This window comes from Heloderma suspectum, chromosome 15, assembly GCF_057233095.1.
Source record: "Heloderma suspectum isolate Gila_16-S chromosome 15, 16-S_ref, whole genome shotgun sequence".
Classification (NCBI taxonomy): Eukaryota; Metazoa; Chordata; class Lepidosauria; order Squamata; family Helodermatidae; genus Heloderma; species Heloderma suspectum.
The window spans coordinates 3,018,124-3,042,148 of NC_139472.1; the positions used below are offsets into that span (position 1 = coordinate 3,018,124).

The 24,025-nt window shown below is 47.7% G+C and overlaps 1 protein-coding gene across 1 annotated transcript in view; it reads right to left on the reverse strand.

Annotated features, from left to right (window-relative positions):
- The window catches only part of IFFO2 (intermediate filament family orphan 2), a 51,552-nt gene extending 32,917 nt beyond the window's left edge, over window positions 1-18,635 (reverse strand). The window contains exon 1 of the mRNA XM_084822066.1: window positions 17,994-18,635. Within this exon, the coding sequence (XP_084678192.1) occupies window positions 17,994-18,556 (563 nt within the window). The 5' untranslated portion in view covers window positions 18,557-18,635. The remainder of the gene's footprint in view (window positions 1-17,993) is intronic.
- Window positions 18,636-24,025: the final 5,390 nt, after the last annotated feature.

Here is a 24,025-nt window from a genome sequence, read left to right on the forward strand (position 1 = left end):
GCCTTTGCGTTGCTGACCTCCAGATTCAGCAGAATGGACTGAATTCAGAAGGGAAAAAGAAAAGAAAAGAGACAAGACGAGCCCTGGAGCAGCTGCTTTGTCTCACAGAATAATTCTAAACCACATCCTGCAGTACACAGTTACTGTAGTAGCTATTAGTAGCCAGTCACAATTTGGGGGTGGGGGTTAACAAAGATGTAATCTCCAGATGGATTATTGGGACAGTTTTTTGTTTTGTTTTTTAAACTATATAGTGCTCTGCTCACATTTAAGGAGATTATTTATTTATTTGCAGGATTTATATATCACTCTACATCCAATAAAATTCCTGAGTGCTGAACAATAAAAAGGAAGAAAAGGGGGACTCAAAATGCAGTTTAAAAGCTTTACAATTAAATTACGCTAATAAAACCATGGCTGGTTAGTCAGGGAAGGCTGGTTTAACTTAAAAAATGTCTTCAACAGGTACCAGAAATGAAACAACCCCAGTGCGTGCTTGACATCAACAGGCAGGGAGTTCCACAGAGAGGGAGCCAAAACACTGAAGGATCTGCTCTGAGTGGACTCCAAACAGACCATGCGGAGATTCATCATATCAGCAGGCAAGATTTCAGAGAGATCTACAGATACAATTAATTTCTTATTTTGCTCCTTCTTAGTTTTTTACATACAGTTGATACCGTGTGTATCAAGGGAGTTCTTTAAAGCGTCAAGCAATGCTGTCCATCTGCTTTAAAACACCAGTCACAAGACTCATTCACCTGACGCTCAAACATGCTTACTGATTAAACAAATTTCTAGAGGAAAATATTAGACTAATTCCTCTGCGTTAAAAGAGAGACCCATGGCCTTGTCATTACAATGTCATCTTCTAGAATCTCCTTTTGGAAGTTTCACTCTACTCTGCATAGCTCTGTAGAGAAGAATGCTGCAGCATCTGACCAGAACTAGTTCAAAAGTTGCAGTAAGCTCTCCTTTCTGCAGAGTAATTATGTAGTAAATTTTTACACACACACCCCAGTATCCCTTAGCAAACTGAACATTAACTGCTTTCGTATGATCTAAGTCCTACTGGAAAAACAATTAGCAGCAAAGCTTATGAAACCTCTGTGGCAAAAAAAAGAAACTCATTCTTTGCTTTCTGTAGCACTGTAGTTATTATAACTGGAGGTAAAAACAGAATTCTTTTGGCTCACTTTTGAAAAAGGTAATTATTTTGGCAATCTGAACAGCAGAGGATTAGCTTGCTGAAAAGAGCTCCAGGGTGCAAGATAATTAAATACAGAACTCATGTTTTAGAGAGCATTTTCTTGCCTAAGCATATCTGTATCACCACATTGTAAACTACCTGTCAGAGTGGCTGTATTACATTAATACGCGGCGAGTGCCTACTGAACTTTCAGCAACACAATGCAAAATGTCGAAAGGAGTATGAGATAATTTTACACTATGTACATTTCACTGGCAACTTTGACCATTGGAAGATCCAATGAGCTAAGAAACAAAAGAGGTGTACCTTATTTCTCCCCTCACACACGTAGGGCACAATCCTATGCATGTTTAGGCAGAAAGAAGTTCTTTTTCCACAATGAGGACCTACCCGTGTTACAACGTACTTGGAAGCGTTACAAATAGCAATGAAATATTTCCTTTTGAAAAGTGAGGGAGCTTATTTGGGGCAGCCAGGAGGTGCCAGGGAGCTGACAAAACAGGGCTAGCAGCAGCGTACGCTTTCATAACAGTTTGTAGATTAAAAAAAAGAAAGCACCAAGCAACATGGTCCCAACAAAATGGGGACTCACCTCGCCATTGGCACAGATACAGAGGTATTATTCTACTCCAGGGGTGGGGAACTTATGACCCTCTTAACCAGTGGCTGTGCTGGCTGGGCCTGATGGGAGTTGTGGCAGAACATCTGGAGAGACACAGGCGACCCACACCTGTCCTACTCAAGCAAGTTCCCAGCAACAGACCTCCCCACCCCACCTAATGCAGGGTGACTGGGCGTGGGTGGTCGTGGTCCTCAATCCACTTTTCAGTTTACTCCTGTAGGATTCACCCTAGCTCAGACCTGCAGGGCAGGGCATTTCTCTCCCTTTAACTAGCGGAACACAGGAAGCTGCCTTATCCCGAGTCAAACCACTGGTTTATCTTAGCCCAGTGTTGTCAACACTGACTGGCAGCATCTGTCCAGGGTTCCAGGCAGGAATCTTCCCAGCCCTCCCTGGAGATGCTGCCGGGGATTGAACTTCTGCACGCAAAGCATGTGCTCTGCCACTGAGTCACAGCCCTTGGGTGAAACACTGAGAAAAGAGGTATTTTATACTTCTCCCTCCACATACTGGGCAGAGCCTTGAGCACATGCATCACTATCAGAAAAAATGTGTATTGGTGAGACCCTTGGTAATGGTAAAACTCACACATTTGGCCCCCGAACCTGTTCCTGCACATCAGTCAGGTATGGTGGCCATTTGTGCTTGCAAGAGCACGGATGTGCAAGAAGCTTTAAAGTGCTGAAAGCACTACAGCCTGGACGCTTTTCATTTTAATGCAAAGAAGCGGCTGCAGGGAACACAGTGGCAGACGCTATGGCCTCATTCCCTTGCCTTGAGGGACACCCAGTTACAACAGTGCTAGACTGGGTCACGTGTCGGCACCCTTTCAAAAATCGCACGCAAGGCCAAGTAAACGGGAAAGCCGAGCAAGACAGACGGAGAATAGATCTGTTCAGCCATGTAGTGCAGCTGTGCCACATGAAGAGGTCGAAAACAGAGGGGAAAGCAGATACACACTCATTTACAAACAATGTTCTTGGAAATAAAGCTAACCAATGGACCTGAAACCAGAAATTAAAGAGAGAACTGTAGCAGCTGCAAAAGATGCTGAAAAGCCACTGAAGTCACACAAGCCAGTCCTTGACATACCGGAATGCTAGTCAACAAGCACAGATTTATTTTTATGTCAATAAAGGTTTAAAAAAAGTCTACCTGGTTCCACATGCCACTTCTGGAAACCCTCTGAACAAAATATTGCACTTAGAGCTCAAGACAACCTTATTAACACATTCCAGAATTTATGGCCAGGCCTTACCTTTATTAGAACCAAGCAAATATGCACATATTTGTGGGCAAGCTTCCTCATCAGACAAGATGTTAAAAAAAGCAGGTGGGAGGGAAGCGAGAAAAAGAAAATCTGACGACGTTGAAGTCATGAAGTCTGCATGGTCAGAGCCTTAAGATGGTGTGGAGGAAGAGGCACAGACTTAAACGGATTAGGTTCTACTAGGTGTCACACAAGTTTCAGGTTACACCTAGGATTGTATCCATCCTGATGACTCCCTCTAAGCCATCCTTAGGCTGAGATTTGCCAATGCTCCTAAAACAGCCTTCCCTGACTGGTGCTCTCCAGATGTGGACTACAGTCCCGAGCCAGCACGACAAACAGTCTGAGGTAATGGGACTTGTGGTCCATTTGCACCTATCACACAGGGATGGACCAGAGAAGCACTGTGCCATTATACTACCAGAATTTAGTTTAGAATTTGGCAGACAATTTACTCCTATAGTGAAATTCTTTTACTCCAAAACACTGCTGCAATTGCGAACACTGGGCATATTTGCATAGCTCTGTGCCAACTTACCTTTGGAAAAAATGTGCCCAAACACACTGGATTATCCATCCCCTCTATACTGTATCCCTCAAATGCCAAAAATGACATGAGAAAAAATGGTAGTAAAACTGCTAGTAGTAACCCTGCACTTCTAATTTCACGCTAGCAGATAACTTAATATTGCCTTCCAATATGATTGCCAGGTCTTCATTAGCTTGGCTGAAAAGCAGGGTTTTATACCTAACACTGAATGGCAATAACTATCTCAAGACTTGCGTCCTATGATCAAGCCAATCAGTTTTTCCATAACTAGTTGAAACTCTGCTTTTGCTGACACAGTGCCTTTAATGGTTGCCAGACATTTTAACCACAAACCCACCACAAAACGGTGAACATTAAGGCCTGCAACTGATGGTAGCTTTTACTGCAATTATACCTCATGGACAACAACGGAATCAGAATAACCCTAAGCATCTGGCAGTCTGGATGCCTAAAAATGTAATAATCGAGCCTAAGAATGTTGACATTTTCTTAATTCCTACAAAAACCTGGCACTTTTGAGGGAAACCCTCTTTTTCAACCCCCCTAATGACAATCACTGAACATTTAGAAGTTATTTTATTCACACAGTTTAAACCAGGCGCGCAGAACCGCAGGTCCGGGAGCCAAAGCCGGTCCCACAGGATTCCCCATATGGCCACTCCCTGTTGCCCTGGCCCCACCCCTTCCCCCTCAACTACTGATTGTTCATTGGTTTCCCGGCTTTTGTGCAGTTCCTCCCGCCCCCTTCTAAAAGGCTGTAAGGCCGTTCCTAAGGGTTAGTTACGGGCAATAAGAGTTTAAGCTGGTATTTTTTGGTATTTTGGTCCCACTCCTTTTGCCTTTGGTCCTACCCACCACTGGAATACAACCCGCAAAAGCTTGTCCAGAATAGGATTCAGCCCTCAGGCTGAAAAAGCCTCAATGCCCCTGGTTTAGACCTTAAAGAAACATGAAGCACAAATTCTATGCTTTGTTGTTCATTCCCACTGAACCACTAATTCCAGCACAGTCTTCCGATACTGACACAAGAGGGAATCCCCCACTGCTCTGCTCATAGCAGGTTATTCTTGATCAACCTTTCAAAGAAAAAACAGTAACAGTGAGAAACAGTCAAGGGAATATTAATTTTCCTTCAACTAGTGTGGGATAATTTTTTATTCCAGGCAATTATGGCTGGTTCAAACCGACTATGTGAAGCCTGGCAGGATTACAGCAGCCAGTGAATGAGTGATTGCCACATGAGTGCAGATTATGCTTTCCTAGGCATGCCCACACTCAAAATGCATCATCTATGATTCAGCTTCACACAATATTGCAACCAGAGTTCAGATCTGTGTGATTAACAAGCAGAACACATCATTAATGGAGACAGAACAACACCATTCTCTTGGCTGCCCTAACGTTCTTGTTTGTGAAGGAGATTTAGGGACGGGACTGATGTAATAGGCTGTGGATGAAACAGCTCTGCATTCATGGGGTAGAATTATTTGCCTCCCCAGAGATTAAAAGGAAAGCATTCCCATACACTGGAGAAGAAAAATAATCAGAAAAGCATTGCAAACAAATGACTAGGTAGGAAGTGGTTGCGTGGGGACGGTAATGAAGCTTGCCAATTACTGTATTTTGCTGAGCATTTTGTGGTCAGGATCCAAAGAAGGGATGTTGACACATGGAAGGAACACATGTGGAATCGGAGCTTTACTTCTCATTTTCATTGAAAAGGTTCCAATGCCAAAAAGACAAGCTGTTATTAAGGTCAAGAAGTGGCTTGTCTCTTTGGCAATGGAACCCACTGCAGAGGAGCTGAGCACTATAGCTTCGGCTATGGGGCAGTATAGAAATGTAATTAATAATAATAATAATAAAGCACTGGCCATATATACCATTCTCTCTGGATCATTAATGCCAGCCACTAACACCATCACTTTTAGACAGAAACCAGCATACATGTTTTCATCTGCCCCTGCAGTCTGGAGTATTTATACAGGAATCCTATACATGTCTACTCTGAAAGAAGTCCTACTGAGTTCAGTGGGACCTACTCCCAGGTAAGTGCATATAGTGGGGGTGAGCAACTTGCGTGCCTTTGAGGTTTTGGACTACAAATCCCATCAGCCCTAACCAGCATAGCCAGTGGTGAGGGGCGGTGGGAGTTGTCGGCCAAAACATCTGGAGGGCAACAAGTTACTCATCCCAGTATATAGGATTGCAGCGTTAAAAATCTCCTACATCATCTTGATTAGAATTACCAGAGGAACAAAGAAATGTGAAATAATTAATCAACTCCTGTGCAATGTCTTTCAGGGAGGTGACACAGGCAGTAGATCTTTTGATAGGGACAACAAAAGCTCTAGAAGCCAGCATCCATCTTTCATTAATACAACATAAGGAACAGCTGGTAGATTTCTGTGTTGGACAGCCACCTACACATACATTTCAAATATTAAGCTGGGAACTGGAGATGCAAAGAAACAGCAAGGGAAGCTAGGCTGGTAGATACAGCACTCAGTAGGGCTTTAGTAAGGCAGCTGAGGACAAAATAATCCATCAGCATTGCACTAGAACCTCATGCTAAAAAAAAAGGATTCTGTTTTCAAAAGGCTTGCATTAAGATTTAATTAGAGGGTTTAGTAGTCTTCATCCCTTTCACACATTTGCAGTTTCACCATATATTAAACAAAATGCGGATTGCAACTTTTAACATACGCAAGTTTTAAAAGCAAAGCCTGACATTAACCAAGAGCCCTGGAGGAGGAAATAAAAATCGCACAGAAGTAAAAAAGCAGCAAAAAAAAATCCTGGCCGTGTCCCCACAAAGCCTGAGACACAGCAAAAAAAAAAAAAAAGCAGCTGCTGAGCTCTCCATCAGCCTCATTCCTACTTTAGCTACAGACAGGCCAACACTTGGACTGCATTATACAGCCATTTAAGCCTATGATTACACATAATGAAGAGCTAGAAATATCTTGCGTCTAGGTTTCTATTTTCACCAGAGGCTTCCATACTCATATCTTCAGATGCTATCTGAGTAGGACTTAAAAACCTGTTTGTTTTGCTGTGGCCGTACCTTTAGAGTAAAACAAAGCAGAGCTCCCTCGCAGATTAGAGAGCAAAACCATTCAAATGGTAGAGACACCAGGCACGTCAAGAATGCACAGACCACCACACTTGCCAACATTCAACCATGGCTTCCTTACTTAACCACATCTCTTCAAACCCGGTGCCATGTTAAACTACTAGTCAATTTTGTACTGGGGTGGGGCAAAGAAACCTAGTTCTTATCTACATGGGCACCACTTGATAAGTGACACAACTTTCTCATCTCCCTTTTGAGAGCCTTGGCTACTGAGCTTATCTGCAACACATCATGGGAAATCCTTGCAATTGCTCATAACAACCCTCTTGGAGATAAGCACAAGAATGTTAGATAAAGTTAAATGAGAGACACTGACCCATTGGACTGGCCAATGAACCATCAAGCCAAAGAAGTAGTTTTACTGCATGGGATGTTTATTGCCAATTTATTCTCTTAGGTCTTGGACAAAGGTTTGCAAGTTCATCTAACTTGACTGCAGTAAAAATACAACAAGCAAATGGAGGGAAAAGAAAAGCACACAGCAAAGAATCTCTTTAACTTGCCCGCCAGCTACTTCATAAACATCCAAATTCACTGCATACTCTTCCCCCATCACCCTCAAGTCAGGATGGATGTGAAACAAACTATTACAGATACTAACAATTTGAAATTGCTTGGGAAGTTACCATACCCAAGATTTTAGCATTTATATAAAAATTCACACAGATCAAAAGTTAGCTTCAGCTATTCCAGCTTTCTGCATCCAAACTACACATTCAGTGTGAATTCTTCATTTTGTTGTTTTCATTTTACAAGGTGATACAAGACAAAAATTCATCAAGACATTTTCTCCTTAAGACACACACCAGTCAAAAGGCCAATCACAAATGTGGTGCAGTTACAAGGACTTATTGCTAGTGGTAGCACAACCAGAAAAATGGTCAGGAAAGAGTTATAACTTTACTGGAATTCCTTCCAATATCAAAAATCATTTGTTTTTGATTGGCCTCTGCTGGTATAACGTTTGCATCTTGTTACAGTGATATTTTAACTCAAAAATTGATTTAGACATTCCTCACAGATTGCTTTAAAGCACATTTTTATTAAGTTCCTTATTTTTAAAAAACAAGAGTTTGTTAGTTTTGTCACACTTTCCCTTTGGCGATGATAACCTTTCCCCCACCCCAGCTGCAGCAAATTTGAAATAATCCCTGTCCTCAACTGGACTTAATAAATCTGCCAAATCAAAGTGCAGCTGGAGGAAAAGCAATTATTTCCAGCTCAACCATTTTCTCTCCACTGTCACAAGAAGGCCCAACCGCCTGATAAACACTCAGCGTCTGGACCAATTAAAGACAGTTTTAGAACCATAATATACAAATCCATTCAAGTGCTGGAACGAAAGTTCCAGACAGATTGATCAATACACTTTCTGCAGAAACCTTTAAAAAGAAAAAGCCTCTTCAGAACTGAGAATACAGAAGACTCAATAAGGGATTTACACTAACTAAGCAGACTTTAGCTGGCCACACAGAGTAGTAATTCAAGCCACACACCAAGACCTTATTGCAAAATTTATCAAAACGCAGTGCAGCACCACAAAGATGACAATCCAAACAGTTTGAACCACACACTTTATACATGTACAGTGTGCAAATGCTGAAGGCCAAATGCTATAACAGAAACAAGCAGCCTAACCAAAGACTGAATTCTAGAAAGCAAAGAAGATTTTAGATCAAACAAGATTCTTTGTCAGATATAAGCATTCAAATAAAAGAAATAAATTGCGAGGTTATATTAATCTAGATTTGAACCATTAGACCGCACGAAGAATCCTCTGAACCATATGCTTGAAAATCTGAGCATTCAAGAAAACCTAGCAGGTTCAAGAAAATATGTTTGCTCTTTGTTCAAATCTCACAGTGTATTCCTTACACTAAACAGCTTAGAAGTCACAATGAGTGAAGTCTTTATGCAATGAAGTCATTTAAAACCAGAGAAACTAGTGACTCAATCTGATTTACATCTAATTAAACATGCACAGGATCAGGCTAGAGGAGGATCAACGTACTATGACTACTGCCAGCCAACAACTAACTTGGGTTACAGTATTGGCTTGTTCAGTTTCATGTGTGTCTGCAATGGGATGCAGATGCTCATTAAAACCAGATCAAAAATCTTCATTTCTCTTCTTTCAGTCAAGTACCTTAGTTGAGTCAATGAAAGCTGCAGAATTTCTTTAACTAAGTGGGAAACTTGATTAATTCCCTATAACCTTGTTTACACAGATTTGGTTTTTCTTGATAAAAAGTATATAGGTTTAAAAATTAATGGCAGCTTTATATCTTCAGAAAACAATTTGAGTAGAACGTTCTTCCCTGCGGTGGCCAGGACTGAAAAAGCTACTTTAGGAACCCTCCAAAGGCTTGTATACATACACCTAGTGAAAATTTCTCCCTTCAAACAGCAACACTCTCATGCTATTTTAAACTGCCTAAGAGTTTCACAAGTGATATGCCATGAAGGACAAAGAAGCTGCTGTTCAGGAAATACATCAGAACTCTCTTGGATACATCAAAATATTAGTCAGAATCATTCTCTGATTCTGACTAACGTGCATTGTAGTTTTCTTCTTTCTGGGGGAGAAATACAACTACAGAAATGAGCAAAGAGGATGAAAGAAGTTACAAAAATAAGATGTATCCAGTTTAAGCTTTGTTTCAGAACTGCTAAGCTTAAAGGCATACATTCTCCATTAAATCTTCATTGCTTGCGCAGCTGAGACTCACACAAACAACTAAAGTTTAGATCGGTGTGGCATGTCAGAGTTATCATCCAAAGAAATTATCAGAATACTAAGAGAAGTGTTCTAGTGTGGGCTCTCTTAAATATTATTTATGTACAATATTTTTCCCCACCCTTAAGCAAAAAAAGATTCCTAGAGCAGCTCACAAAGATTAATAATGAGCCAGTCCCTGCCCTCAGGCTTACAATCTAAAAGACATGCACAGAAGGAAAAGGGATTGGGAGGGACGAGGGAAAAGCAAAATTCAGGCACCAGTTCTTACTTTCAAAGTTCTTATAGGTGTTCTTTCCTGCTCCCCTAACCCGCAGCACACAGTGCTAACCAAGTCACTCTTGGCCTAATCACATAGTGACTGGGCTCGAACACTCCGTCGTTTGTTGCTGGGCTAACCACTGGGTTGTTTAGCCCCTGAACAACTCATCGGCCTGGGTTCAAGTGTCATGCTGACACACTGATAGGTTGTTTACAGAAAACAGAAGTGGCTCACACACAGTGCGCATCCCCACAAATTGTGGCTTAATTAACCCAGGATTTGCCACCAAATGCTATGCCTATATTATACTAAAAGGACTAAATGAATGACAAAAGCACACGCACAAAACACCCTAGGCCATAAGCAGCATTTTATTCTCTGATGTCTCTTAAATTGCTTTAAGATTCCACAAACATAGTTTCAGAAGAGTTTATGGACTTTGACTGTATCTCTTATATCCCTATTAAGAATGCTGGTTAGATTTGGCTGGTATTATTTACTATATGAATTTTAATATTGTAAGCCACCTTGGGAGGGCTTCCACCCTGAAAGGCAGCCTAGAAGTATTTTAAATAAAATAAATATGATATGATTTTTCCTATCTGTTCTCAAGAATACCATGTGTGATATGATTTTCCTCCCAGCAGCAAGCCAAAGTCTCATGAAACATGCATGGTTAGCCAGAAATTCCATCAAGACAGGCTGAATTTCAGAAGGCTATTCTGTCTGCGGAGACCTTTTAGTTCTGTAGTGAAGTTGACTGCAAGGAGCAGGATTTTTATTAGGAGTCCAATGAAGCCACTAAGACTTGGCAAAAACAAAAATCTGTGAATTTGTTGCTTAGAAAAGAGCGTCCACGTAGCTTCTGAAATTAAACACAAGGGGCCCCACTAGCAATTATACCTGCACCTCAGTCCCCCGTTGAAAGATATAAGAGTGTAGGGTTTTCTTTGAACGTGTTAACGTTTACTTGCTTTGTAGTAAAAGCAAACCAATATATGCTGTACCTCCTGATGTCAACTCCATGGGCTCCTATGCCACAACACATCTTCTAAAAGTGTCCCAGAGTAATCTGCTAAAACCATAATGAACACTCCACGTTTACCAGTGCCACTCACTTAACAGGGTAACTGCAAAGGAAAGAGTTTAGGTATCCAAATAACAAGACACTGCATAACCAGCTTCAGAATAAAGAATGTATATAATATCTAGGAAGAAATATAGTCTCTTTTAAAAATAGCGAGAACCACTTTAATAAATAAAGCTCCTGAAACACTGAAGAATGGAAATCATTTTTACATTCTGTCATCAACTATCAAACAAAACCAAGATGACAATAGAAAAGATTCTATTTCTGTTTACAAACTAAAAGGGCAACATCTTCCTTATTTATTTCTTTATTAATAATATTTATATAACACTTCACATTTGAAAGAAATCCTGGAGCAGTTTTATAAAATAAAAAGAAACAAAACAAACAAAAAAGACCAAACACACAATAGTATCATGAGGTTGGCACAAAGATAGCTCATGGCTGAGGGAAAACCACAGCAACCAGATACATTTTCAATAAACTCCTAAAACACGTCAGCGCTGGGTGCCCGTCTCCATGTTGCTGCCAAATGGAAATCCGTAGGCCATGGCACAGACAACACGGCCTCCCTTGAAGACTGTAGCGGCCTGGGAGGTTGGTACAGGGGAAAACGTTCCTTGAGCTAACATCTTCTTGTTTTATACCAGCTTCTTCTCTTTGCGCTCAACTCAGTGGTACCCCATCCCACTGTTACCATCAGAATAAAAAGGATTCAACTGAGGTAAAAATTTATAATTGATCCCTTGGGACTGGAATGTCCTTTGGCAGTGCAGACGCGGTAGTAAGAAAGTAGAAGGGCTGCAGCTCAGCGGTTGAGCACCTGCTCTGCACGCGAAAGATCCCAGGTTCAATCCCTGACATCTCCAGGCAGGGCCAGGAAAGGAAGACTCATGGCTGAAATCCTGGAGAGTTGCTGCACACTGGTATAGACAAAGGGCGGGCAACTTGTGGTGATCCAGATGTTTTGGCCTTTAACTCACATGACCCCCCACATTGGGTACGCTTGCTAGGGCTGCTGGGAAATGTTGGCTAAAACATCTGGAGGGCCACAAGTTGCCTATTCCTGGAGTAGACAATACTGAATTAGGTAGACCAATTGTCTGACTCAGTATAAGGGTCAGCTGGGCAGGATGGGCATTATATTTTGTAAATGGGCCCCTCGGAGAAGAGATTTGACTGGGGCACAGACTTCTTGGGAGGGACAACTGGATTCACTTTAGCCTTTTCTTTCTTGCTCAGGATTTTGAACTAACAACCACCGTGGCTCCAGTATATCATTTTGCAAGTACATTAGTTATTTTCATAGGTCCCACGGCTCAGCGCAAGTTTCTTCCTTTATCAGAACCAAAAAAAAGTATTGCCATATAGTTGCAAGAAGGATGAACATAGTCCATTCAATGTTTGCCATTCTCACTACATAACCAATTTCAAGCGAAGTCAGACTTTGAATTTTAATTCACATACCCCATTTTCACAGTACTATACATTTTGTAAGAAAGTATTTAAAGTGGCTGCGAGGAAACCAACTATTTGCTGGATGGAGATAGAAACAATACAAGATGTGTAAAGAGACAGCTGAGGCTGCATGCAAATTACCATCCCAAATTTTAAACACATTGAAACATTGGATCTGCAAAATAGTTCAGACACTTTATGAAGAGAATCAAACACTCCAGTGTGATACAAAAATAGTACTATGAGGAGAAGCGACATGCCAGAATTCAAGGGCTATGGAAAAAGGGGAACAATTCAAGGGCTATGGAAAAAAGGGTCTACCACCCAAAGAGAGTAAACTATTAGAGCTCCCACACCTCTCCTATGCAGGCTACAGAATGCCTGTTTTAACAAAGGCTATCTCTTGCAGCTAAGCTAGTTATCGATGCAGCAGCCTTCCTACAGATCCTCCTTCACACCTCCACACAGAGATATATCTAAAATGAAAAGGGAAGTAGATTAAATGGTGGATCTAATAAGTTCAAATCTGCTTTTCTTCACAGAATGAGGCTGTACAGGTGCCTTTTACCCAATGATTTCTTTTAAAGAAAGGACAAGCATTACATTAAAACAGCTTTGTTTGGATGCAATCCTTCCCCTGCAGTGCTTTCAACCCAAATACTGCACCACTGAGCTCATTCACAGGAGCCAGAAAGCAGGATCGACTAGGAGAAATCCGTAGCCAGCTTTCACCACCGAACTGTAAACACAGAGCAAAAAACCAGATGTCTCTGGAACGTCCTCGCCAGACTTGTCTTTATAATCAGACAGTATCCCCTCTTGCTCCCAGACTGCAGGAAATTCTAGATTCCATGTCTTCCGAAGTAGATCAGTGGAGAAGAGAGCCTTTGGGGTGTTTCTTCCCTACTCCAATTCCAATTACACCTCAAATCCTAATTTTATAATGCATCACCCTCTTTTTTTTGGCACGAGGACACTGGTCTCCAGATCTTCCAACTTTCATTGTGGTGACATTGTGGCTGCTCAGTTCATCACTCTCCAGGGGAGAGATACCCTCACACTCTATCTCATCCATCCTAAATCAACCATTTCCTCTCACGTTGCAGTTCTCCCCTCTCTCAAGCTCACCTTTTCCTGGAGGAGCCATCAGGAAGCCTATATACAAGCCAACCCCCCAGGGGGAGATGCCCTGACCCATACACACACCGCCACCTTGAACTGAAGAGGAGGGGACTTTACCTACAATATCCTGACTGGTGCATTATGCAGGATATCTATCCCATGGGCATTGCATGGCTCATACATTCAATTCCCGCAGCCTTCTCTTCACGCTGCACTGGGGCATGCAATTAATACCACAGGGTTTCAGTTTGATTATCATCTCCTGCTGTGCATGGTAGTGCTGTATATGCTCCCCATAAAGACCCCAAACAATCCCAGTCTCTCCTCTTTAACTCAGACCTTATATTAAAGAGAAAGAGATAAGGAAGAGAGAGTCTGTTATCTCCGTAACTAGTAGAAACCCACTGAACTACTCAGCTAGCCATGTCTCTGATTTATGTGAAATACAGCCAACCCATCCCACTATGTTTCGGCCCTCACGGTCACCTTAAGATTGCTAGATCACAATGCTGAAGTCAGGGCAGCTAGCAGAATTTACCTTTTCTCTGCAACACAGAGGAAGGCACAGAATTCCTCTGAGGGACTAGACCTGGCATGCCCTCCAAGCTTCTTCCTCAGGCCTCCCTGTTGGTTCCACCAACTTCCCTCAGGTGCCTGTGGCCGCTGCTTAGACCGCTCATTCCCAGTCAGCCACCCTGCCTCCTAGGCTCTCTACCTTTAGGACTCCACTTCCAGTCAGCAAGCCACTGTGTTGCCTTCTCCACAGAGCTCGGCCGTGGAGAGTTTGTAAGTTTTAATCCCACCCTGACAACTCAAGCTTCCCACAGAAACTTGCGTTGCTGACACCTCTGTTCCCGGAGTGGTTGGGAAGTCCATGGGTCCCAGCCTAACCAATCCGTGCTAGCAGCTTCACTGCCATGGACACAAGACAAAGAGAGAAGTTCCCCAAAAGCACAATCTAATAACCTGCTTCCAAACGCCATCAACCACCGTGTGGGTCAGGGTGGGGAACTTGTGGCCCTCCAGATGTTTTGGCCCACAACACCTCTCATCCCTCACCATTGGCTAGGCTAGCTCAGGCTGGTGGAAGCAGTAGGGCACAACATGTGGGGGTCCACAAGTTGCTCCCCTCTGCTATGCATGGCGGCCATTCATATTCCATTACCCCATGGCCAACTTTGCCTCTATGCTTCACAATGCTCAGGTTGAGGAGTTACTTTCTCCCTTCTTCAGGCACTCCCTTCTTGAACAAGGAAGGGAAATCCTTACACCCATCTACTGACAGTCTATCATTCATGAGGCCTACCCCAGGTGCCATCTGTCCTTTTCTCTCTCCTCCCCACCCCACCCCACCCAAAATCCCCACTTTCCCTTGTCCTAAGGAAAGAATTCTCTCTCAACACCCCCACCGTCTTTTTTTGTCTCCTGCTATTCCAAAGGCCGCCTTCCCGTTCCTCCCCACAAGCACCCGCAAGTTCACTTCCTGCACTATTGGCATGTGTGGGGGTGGCGGAAGGAAACGCTGTTCTAGCCCAGGTGCAGTCTCTCCCCCGTTCTTTCAACCCCCTTCCCAACCTGATGCACTGCCCTCTCTTTTCCTACCAAGTTGGGGAAGAAGCAGGGAGGAGATTTACATACCAAAATCCAGACAGCCATCTGCCATCTCCTTAACTCCATGATGCACCAACCCCCCCCTCCAGCCCATAATCAATTCTCCCCACACCCCTCAGTTCTCACAAGATAAGCTAAGAAAACACAAAGCACTGACAAGGATAAGTATTAAGCACTGCGTTATAAATATGTCTTTCTGCCAGAAGGACTGGGATTTTTCTTTCTTTCGCTCTGTTATCTCTGGTAAACAGTGAATTTTTGCCTAACTCTTTCAGCCCTGGGGAAGTAAGAACTGCTTATATCCTGCTCTGCCTTACTCCCACGCCACACACGAGCCCCAGACATTTGTAATCACCTCCTCTCCCCCTCCTTTCTCCCCATCCCCTACCCTTCTCTCTCCTCTCTTCCAGCCTACCCATACGTCTTCTCCCTTATTTATTCATTCTCTAACTCGCTGTCTGCAATGTAGCTCTGAATATCAGATGCCTGAACAGGGAATATCCATACTTTCACCATCATGCCCTGCTCATGAGTTACCCAGAGCCATCTGGTTACTCCCTCTTGAAGACAGAGATGGACTAAGTGGACTTTTGGCACTCTTCCCCTTCCCCAATGCCTCCCCAGCCTGCCCTTCTCTTCCTCCTTTATTCATTAATTTCCTTAGCCTTCTTAACCATCGCTGATCTTTCTCCTCCATTCCTACTCAACATCCCCCGTTATTTATTATGCACTCTTTCCTACATAGCTCTACCATGCTCCCCACTCCATTTCTAACCTCTTCGTTATTCACCCCTTCTTCATCCATCCATCCATCCCTACCTCCCCTCCCTTTCTTCCCATCACCCACTTGTTCTCCCTACCCCTTTCACACAGACCCCAATGATTTTTCTCCCCCCTCCCCATTTCTACTCCCTTCCGCTTTCATTTATTTACTTCCTCTCCTCCAGAGTATTATGCTTCACCGCCCCACCATTCACTTCCTCATCCCCTTCTTACTCAGTATTTCCTTTGTGTTTATTCACTTCCTCTCCTACACATTCCTATCCTTTTCTACTCCCCCTAGTCATCCTTTCTCAGATTTCCTATTCATTTAATTTCCTACTTACATGTTCTTGACCTTCTCCTTTCATTCATCCTCTTTTTCTCCTCACTCCAAACTCCCCCTGTTCAACAATCCCCTTCCTTCTCTTCCATCCATTGCTTGCAAAATACGGAAGAGGATGGATGGGGTTGGGGGAAGGAAGCAAGTCTTCTAAACCCCTCACCTGACAGGGAGAAGACTTGCTTCCTTCCCCCAACCCCATCCATCCTCTTCCCCCCACATACTTCCTCCTCGTTCCCCCTGGCCAATAACCATCCAGAACTTATTTTGTAAACTACCTATTTATGGAAAGGCAAAATACGAATCTAGCTAAACGTCTACCCCCACCCCCTCAAAGACTCCAGAGAGCTGGATCCATCTCTCAGGGAGGCTAGGGGCCCTCCTGCCTGCCCCCCACCTCCACGTATTCCTGCCTTTGCTAGCTGCCTTTAGTGTGCCAACAGAAAACCAAACTACCAAGGCCACAATCCTAGACATGGGAAGAAGGCCCATCAGACACAGCCAGACTTACTTCTGAGTAAACATGCACAGAATTTCACTCCAAATAATACAGACACAATTAACCTTCCCCCAAGAGAGCTAACTCGATGGGCCAGGAAGAGCTCACTTCTTCCTGGCTTCCCCATCCAATGGCCATTTTGTAAGAGACCCTGGAGCATATCAAGGGAAAGGCACAGTCACTCTCTCTCTTAACTCCTATATTAATACAGGCTGTCTCTAAATCTAACAAGTAAATCATAGACGCAATTCGCCCCCCAAAAGTCCAGAGAAAACTCAATCAGCCCACCCGGCTATCCACTGCTAATTCTGTAAGCTGGCTTGAGCAGACCGCTAAGAAAAGGCGGCCTAAACATCCCACAGCTGAACAAGAGAATGGCCTGCTCCCCTGAAATACAAACCCAAATAAACAGATTAACAGAGCAAACCCGTACATGCCCGTTGTTTACATTTGTTTAGGTCCGCCGCCCGCCCCCCCCCCCCCCGTGAAGCTGCGCACCGCATCACACGTCCGGTGGCTTTAAGCTGTCCCGACTGCTGCGCTGCTCTGCCCGCACCCCGCCCGGGGCCCGCGCGATGAAGGACGGACGCACAGATCAAAAGCAGAAATGATTTTTCCGGCGCAGCTCTCCCTTCCGCCGCCTGATCTGCACGGCCTGCTCGGAAGCCAGCCCGGCGAGGCCGACGGCGCTGGCTGCGAGGCGCGCGCGCGCGCGGGGCCGCAGCCTGCGGCAGGGGTGGCCCCTCCTGCGGGACCCCGGAGGGCTGTCGCCCGCTCGGCACACCCGGCCCCACCTGGCGCCCCCGGGCGTTTGGGGCCGCAGCTCCCCGCCTGCCGCAGGACTGCCTGGAGGCGACGGGCCTGGGGGGTCCCAGCGAACCGGACGGCCGTCGGGGGCCCGCCCTAGGCCTGAGGCGAGCCTGGGGGCCCTCCGGGCGGGCCGGACTACAACTCCCACGACCCCCAACTATTTATTTATTTATTTATTTATTTATTTATTTATTTATTGCATTTATACCCCGCCTTTCTCCCTCTCGCAAGGAGCCCAAGGCGGCTTACATCATCCCCCTCCTCCATTTTATCCTCAACAACAACCCCGTGAGGTGGGCTGGGCTGAGAGTCTGTGACTGGCCCAGAGTCACCCAGTGAGCTTCCACGGCCGAGTGGGGACTAGGGCCCGGATCTCCCGGCTCCCAGTCCGTCACTCTCGCCACTGCACTACACTGGCTCTCAACGAGCGGCTGGGGATGGCGGGAGCCGCACGCCCAGCCTGCCGGGCGCCTCTCCGCCGCCGCCCCCGCCGCCGCCGCCCCGCGGGCCTCACCTGCGCTTGTAGTCGTCCCTCTCGCGCTTGACTTTGGCCAGGACGTTGTAGAGGGCGCGGATCTCGGGCGTGATGGTGTCGATCTGGACGCCGACGCCGTCCGGGTGCACCCAGGAGACGCCGGGCCCCTGCAGCGTCTCCAGGCCGCCGCCGCCCGTGCGCCGCACCTGCGTGTAGCTCCAGATGGTGCCGGGCAGCGGGCTGTGGCGCGGCGGCGGCGGCGGCGGCGCGGGCGCGGCGGGCGGCGGCGGGTCGGTCTGCACGGCCTGGTGGCGCGGGAAGCGGCGGTAGCGCAGGCGGCGCTCGCGCTCGCCCAGCTGCTGCGCCTGCAGCTGCTTCTCCAGCAGGCGGTTGCGGCGCTCCAGCTCGTGCACCTTGGCCAGGAAGCAGCGGAAGCGCACGTTCAGCCCCTTCAGCAGGTGGATGTCGCAGCCCAGGTCGTTGCGCAGCGCCGCCGCCGCCGGCGGGCCGCCGCCGCCCTCGCCCGCGCCCGCGCCCAGGCCCGCGGCCGCCGCCGGGAAGGCGCGCGCCGCCATCTCGCCGAACGGCGCCGAGCTGAGCATCCCGGGCGCGCGCTCCCCCCCGCCGCTCTCTCCCTCTCCCTCTCCCTCTCCCTCTCACAGCGGGCGGCCGTCAGGGCTCGGCCGCTGGGGAGCGACGGCCGCCGCGGAGGCGGGGCGCCAGCGGCCGGGCGCTCGGGGCGGCCATCCCGGCCCTCCGCCGCCTCGCTCTTCCTCGCGCCGCTGAGGGGAACGGGCCCGGCGGCCGATCAGGCGCGGGGACGAGGACGGGCCGCCGCTGCCGTCGCCTCTGCCGTGCTGGCCGGCTGCTCACCCGGAGGCGGCCGCTGAGCGGCTTCGGGCTGGCTGAGGGGGCGGGGCCTGCGGGGGCGGCCGCGCCCCCCGCGACGCCGCCTCGCCGCTCGCCCTGTCCCGCCCGGGGCCCGCCCCGCGATTTGCGTGGCCACGCCTCCTCGCCTCTCAGTCCGCCTCCCCCCGGGGCCCGCCCCCCGATTTGCGTGGCCACGCCCGCCCCGCGCCTCCTCGAATCTCAGTCCGCCTCCCCCCGAGGCCCGCCCCCCGATTTGCGTGGCCACGCCCTCCACGCCACGCCCCCTCGCCTCGCGTTCTGCCTCCCCCCGAGGCCCGCCCCCCGATTTGCGCGGACGCGCCCGCCCCGCCACGCCCCGCCTCTCCTTCCAGGCCTCGACTCCGCCCTTGTTCCGCGCAGCCACGCCCGCCTCCCGGCGCCTCCGGCTCCGCCCACTCCCCCGCGGCGCGGGGCTCCGCGTGGGCGGCCGCCGGGGCGCCCCGCGCCCTGCTCGGGCCGGGGGCGCGCGCCCCCGAGGCGTGTCTCGGGGCCCCCGCTGGAGCGGCGGGTCCTCCCGGCGGAGCCGCCACGCGGGGGCGTTTCGCGGGGCGCCCCCCGCAGGCGGCAGCCCCCCGCCCCACGCGCGGCGGCTGGCCGAGCGGGGCGCTTCCGCTGAAGCCGGGGGGCTCCGGGGGCGCCCCTGGGGAGGGGAGGGGGGGCTGCCCCGTCGTGCGCCGCATCCCCTCCCCCGCACGGCCATGGCGCCCCCCGCCTTTCGAGTGCGCGGTCTGCGTAGGCTCAGGTGCGCGTCTGTCTCCGCGATCCGAGCGAAAGCGACCCGTGCTGCTTTGCCCGGGACGGGGGCGCATCTGAGCAGCAGCTGGATCTCCCCTCGGCGCAGCGCTTTCCCCCGTCTGGTTCCCGGGAATTCTCGGGGTAGCTGCAGGTCCGGCGGGCGGCCGTCGCCAGACTTGCGGAGCCCAGTTTGAACGCCTGCAGACCCCTGCCCGCCTCCTCCATCGTGGGATTCTGAATGTGCAGGCAGCGACTTCAACCTCTGGTCAGATTTTTTTTTCTCCCCACCCCACTCCTCCACTTTTTGTAACAACTTGTTCGATGAAGAGATCTGGCGATCTTGAAAGCTTGCACATTTTTTTGCAATCTTTTGACTGACCTAATGAAGGTAATTTCTCTAACGTGGTTTTTTGGACCACTGGTTGTTGTTACAGGTTCACACGGGCCCAGGATTCAAAGACCTGTGTAAAGCCCCCACCACGTGGCCGGGACCAGCATGACGATGGAGTGAGGAAACATCTCCTACACAAGCACAGACAGCGAGAATCGGCTTGTGATCCCAGAATCCTTTGCAGAATGACAGGGGACACTGGTGTGGGGAAGGTGGGCCTCTTAGGTCACACACTGCTCTACCCTGAAATGCGTGTGCTTATTAGTACATTTATATCCCACCTTTCCACCAAGGAGCTCAAGATGGTACACAAAACACGGGGGTTCACTTCATTTTATTTTGAGGGAGAGGGGGAAGCAGGGCCAATTCCACTAACCCTGCTGAAAGACTACTTCGTTTTTTCCTCTTCCCTCCCCATCCCTTTTTCCTTGTGTGTCGTGTCTTTTCTGATTGTAATGTGGCGGGGGGGGGGGGGAGCAGGGACTGTCATCTTTAACAGAATGTATGTAAGCACTCTTGGAGCATTTTTTGGCTGAGGAACAGAAAAAAACTAAATAAAAAATAAGTAAAACAACCTTGTGAAGTAGGATAGGCTGAAAGGCAAGGTCACCCAGTGAACTTCATGGCTGAGTGGGGTTTTGAAGCCGGGTCACCCTGACCTTAGTCCGACAGTCTTGTGCTCTAAAATCCAGGAGGGCCAGGCGCTGAGGGCAGAGACAAAGGGAAGTGGAGGCAGAGAGTTTGCTCTCATGTAGAGTAGAGGAAATGTACCACAAGGAACCCTGATAAGCCCTACCCCACCGAGCCAAGTGCAGCCACCATCCTCGGGTTGGGTCCTCCCAGGTCTTCTGTGTTTCCGTGCCCTGTGTTTGGCTTGGTGGAGCCCAATCACGAAAGCCCGTGCCACCATAGCAATTCGGTTTCCATCCGGAGGAAGCAGAATTGCCACCCAGCCTCTGGGCCATCCATCTCCACATTCACTGTTTGTTTTTTCCCCCCGTCCTCCAGCCCCCGTTGCACAGAGGGAGCATTGTGCTGCCCAGCGGAAAGGCCCCCTCTTGCCGCCGGCCACACTGAACGCTCCCTTAGCCGCCACTGACGTACTGGGGGGATCGGACAACTTGTGCATTGTGACACTCGCGCGGGAGACTTGCGGGCCTCAAAAAGGCATTTGTGTTGCTCTCTTCAAAGCACGCTCGGCCCCGGCGCAGTTCACCGCGAAAGAGCTGCTGAAGTTTATCTGACCTCTCTTTAGAGCGGAGGCCTCCGTTCTAATTAAAATCCACATGGTTTATTCTTCCAGCTGCAAACACCCACGCACACGTTGCCCTTGCTCACAAAATAAACATTCCCTTCTCCCGGCACCCCATCCCGTTATTTGCTGGTGTCAGGATCAGTTTACAGCTCTATTAATTGCAGCCTCCTTTGCCTCACTTCCCTTGGAGTTAATAAGTGCTAATACCACTAGTATATAGACGAGGTGGGGAAAATGACACTGCCTTCCCATCAGGTTTTCAGTTCCAAGGAAGAGGCAGTCACAGAGGTGGGATATTGTCAACCACGTATTTGCTTTTTATTTAGGCTAATACGCAACTGCCCCGCACCTGCAATGTCATGGAATGCGCCAACAGCTTGGGGTGAAGGTGTCAGCAGTAGGATGCTGGCAGTAAACAGTCCACAGGAGCGAGAGGGCCGTTCGGCTGCAGGAAAAGTAAAACCAAACAGGACCTCATGAGGAGGAGGTCTGCAGGCGTGTGAGGGAGCTTTGGGGGGGAGCTGTTGTCCAGGAAGCCAAGGGAAACAGAAGTCTGAGTGACTTTTAAGTGAGGCCCCGGCTTCCATATTTCTTGTTGGGCGCACATCTTCCACGATTTCACATGGCTGCACACGTGTTCTTCCACCGGAACCGGGGCCCTTCTTGGCACCCGGGTTTAAAAAGCAAAGCTTGAAGTGCCTGGCAGGCATTCAGGGCTTGGCCTTTTTTTGAGGCGTAGCACTTTCTCAAGTAGTCTCTCTCTCGTGTATGCTCATGGCATACCTGAGGCTTCTGTCAATGCAGGGCTTGTTCTTTCTGTTTCGCTGAAATAATTGCACAGGGCGGGTGTCCTAACCTGGGCGGGAGACGTGCGCTGACAGAGGCATAAGGCCATAAAGAGTCAGTACGTTTCTGGCGATGCCAGCTTTTGTGATTGACAGAGGTTTGGGAGCCAGGGGTGGTGGTATCCTTCTGAAACAACAGTTTGCTAGCACGTGAAATACTAGGTTTGGATAGGTGTGCCTGCAGAAAACTGCTAGAGAGAAATAAATATTTAAAGGCTGTCGGGGACCCAAAGCACCAGTCCAGAGAAGAGACTGCCTGCCGTGTCTCTGCATGACCTCGCTGCAGTCTGCTTCCACAGAGGAAGATAGTTTTACCCCGTTTCTGCATCGGGTGCAGTTTTATCAAGCAAACTCCCAAAGCAAAGAGAGACCAGGATCATCCACCCTCAAAAGAGGCTGTTTATTGTGTCTACGGATGAAAAAACTAATCCCACCTAATGCACAAGAGATGCATTCATTCATTCCATTAATAACATTTATTAGATGCCATTCTCAAAACAAAAAGACCCAAGGGGCCAGTTTGGACATTCAAAGTAAGCCACCTCAGCTTATTTAAATTACGGTGTGTGCAGGGCATGATTTCCATAAACACCACCTGGGCACAGCTTGACGTGTTGTCCAAGTCCAGGCAACATGGCTTGCTGGAAGGGGAAACAACCCTCCAATAACCCATGGGCTGTTGGAAGGTTGTTGGAGGGTTGTTTCCCCCTCCAGCAAACCATGCCGCCTGGATTTGGATGACATGACAAGCCACAATTTCAATAAGCCACGGTGGCTTATTCTGATCATGCATCTTACAGCAAGAATTAAAACATACAAAAAGTTAAAACAATTTAAAACAAGTAAATTTAGATTTAACAATTTAAAAAGTTAAAACAATTCAAACCAACTAAAAAACAATGAAAAATAACCAAGATACAGTAAAAAAAAAAAAAACTAGACCCCAAAGCCCTGTCATATGCCTTCAAATGCCTGGGAATAGATGGAAGACTTAAGCTGGCATCGAAAAGTTGCCAGGTGAACCTCACTGAAGAGAGCATTCCACAATCCCAGGGGCCACCACTGAGAAGGCCCTCTCCCTTCTTGCCATCCTCTGAACCTTTTGTATGTGAAAAAGTGCAGAATCCAAACTGATCTAGGTTGCCTCAGCCAACTCTTCAGAAGGATGGGATAGGCAGGGGGACAATAAAGACATTTCAGACCCTGAGAAAGTATCTGAGTTAATAACCTTCCCAGGACTAACTTCTTCCACTGGAGTTCAGGGCCTTTGCAGAAAGCGAAACATTTTGCCTTAGAAAAGAATTCGGCCAAGCACAGATTGTGTGCATTGCCAGTGAATCTCCCATGTTTCGAACAGGTTTGCTCTTTGAAAAGTCTTTGTTTGCAGTGGCTCATGGACTGCCCACCATAATTATTCCGGATGTTCCTAGAGGCATTCCATTAAACTCTTGGGAACCTTCATACTAAGAGGAAAGATCTTTCCAGTGATCTAACGCTGCTTGTAAGTCTCCCTATGGCTTCTAAGGGTGCTGTGCTCAAGGGATCCATGGTTTTTCCCAGCATGGCCTTTTTTGCAGTTTGCCATAAGCTGCAGAGATGTAGCCATTGGCGTGCGCCCAGCTCCAGCTAATCCCCCTCGCCTCCCTCGCACGTACCTAGCAAGTGCCATCGCTGAGGCTGTCAGAGGAAGAAGGAGGCTGGAGGCAGGAGCCCCTCCATCACACCTACATGCTGAACTCTGCCTTCTGCATCCCGCAACCTTTTTGGGGCATCGAGATTGCATTGGAATTGCCATGATCCACTTTGGAAAGCCAACAGAGGGTCTTGTGGCACCTTAAAGACTAACAAACTGGAAAATCAGTTTAAGACATAAATATGAATAGCTAACTATGGGAACTCTCTTCTGTGAGAAGCAGGGAAGCCGATGCACAGAAAT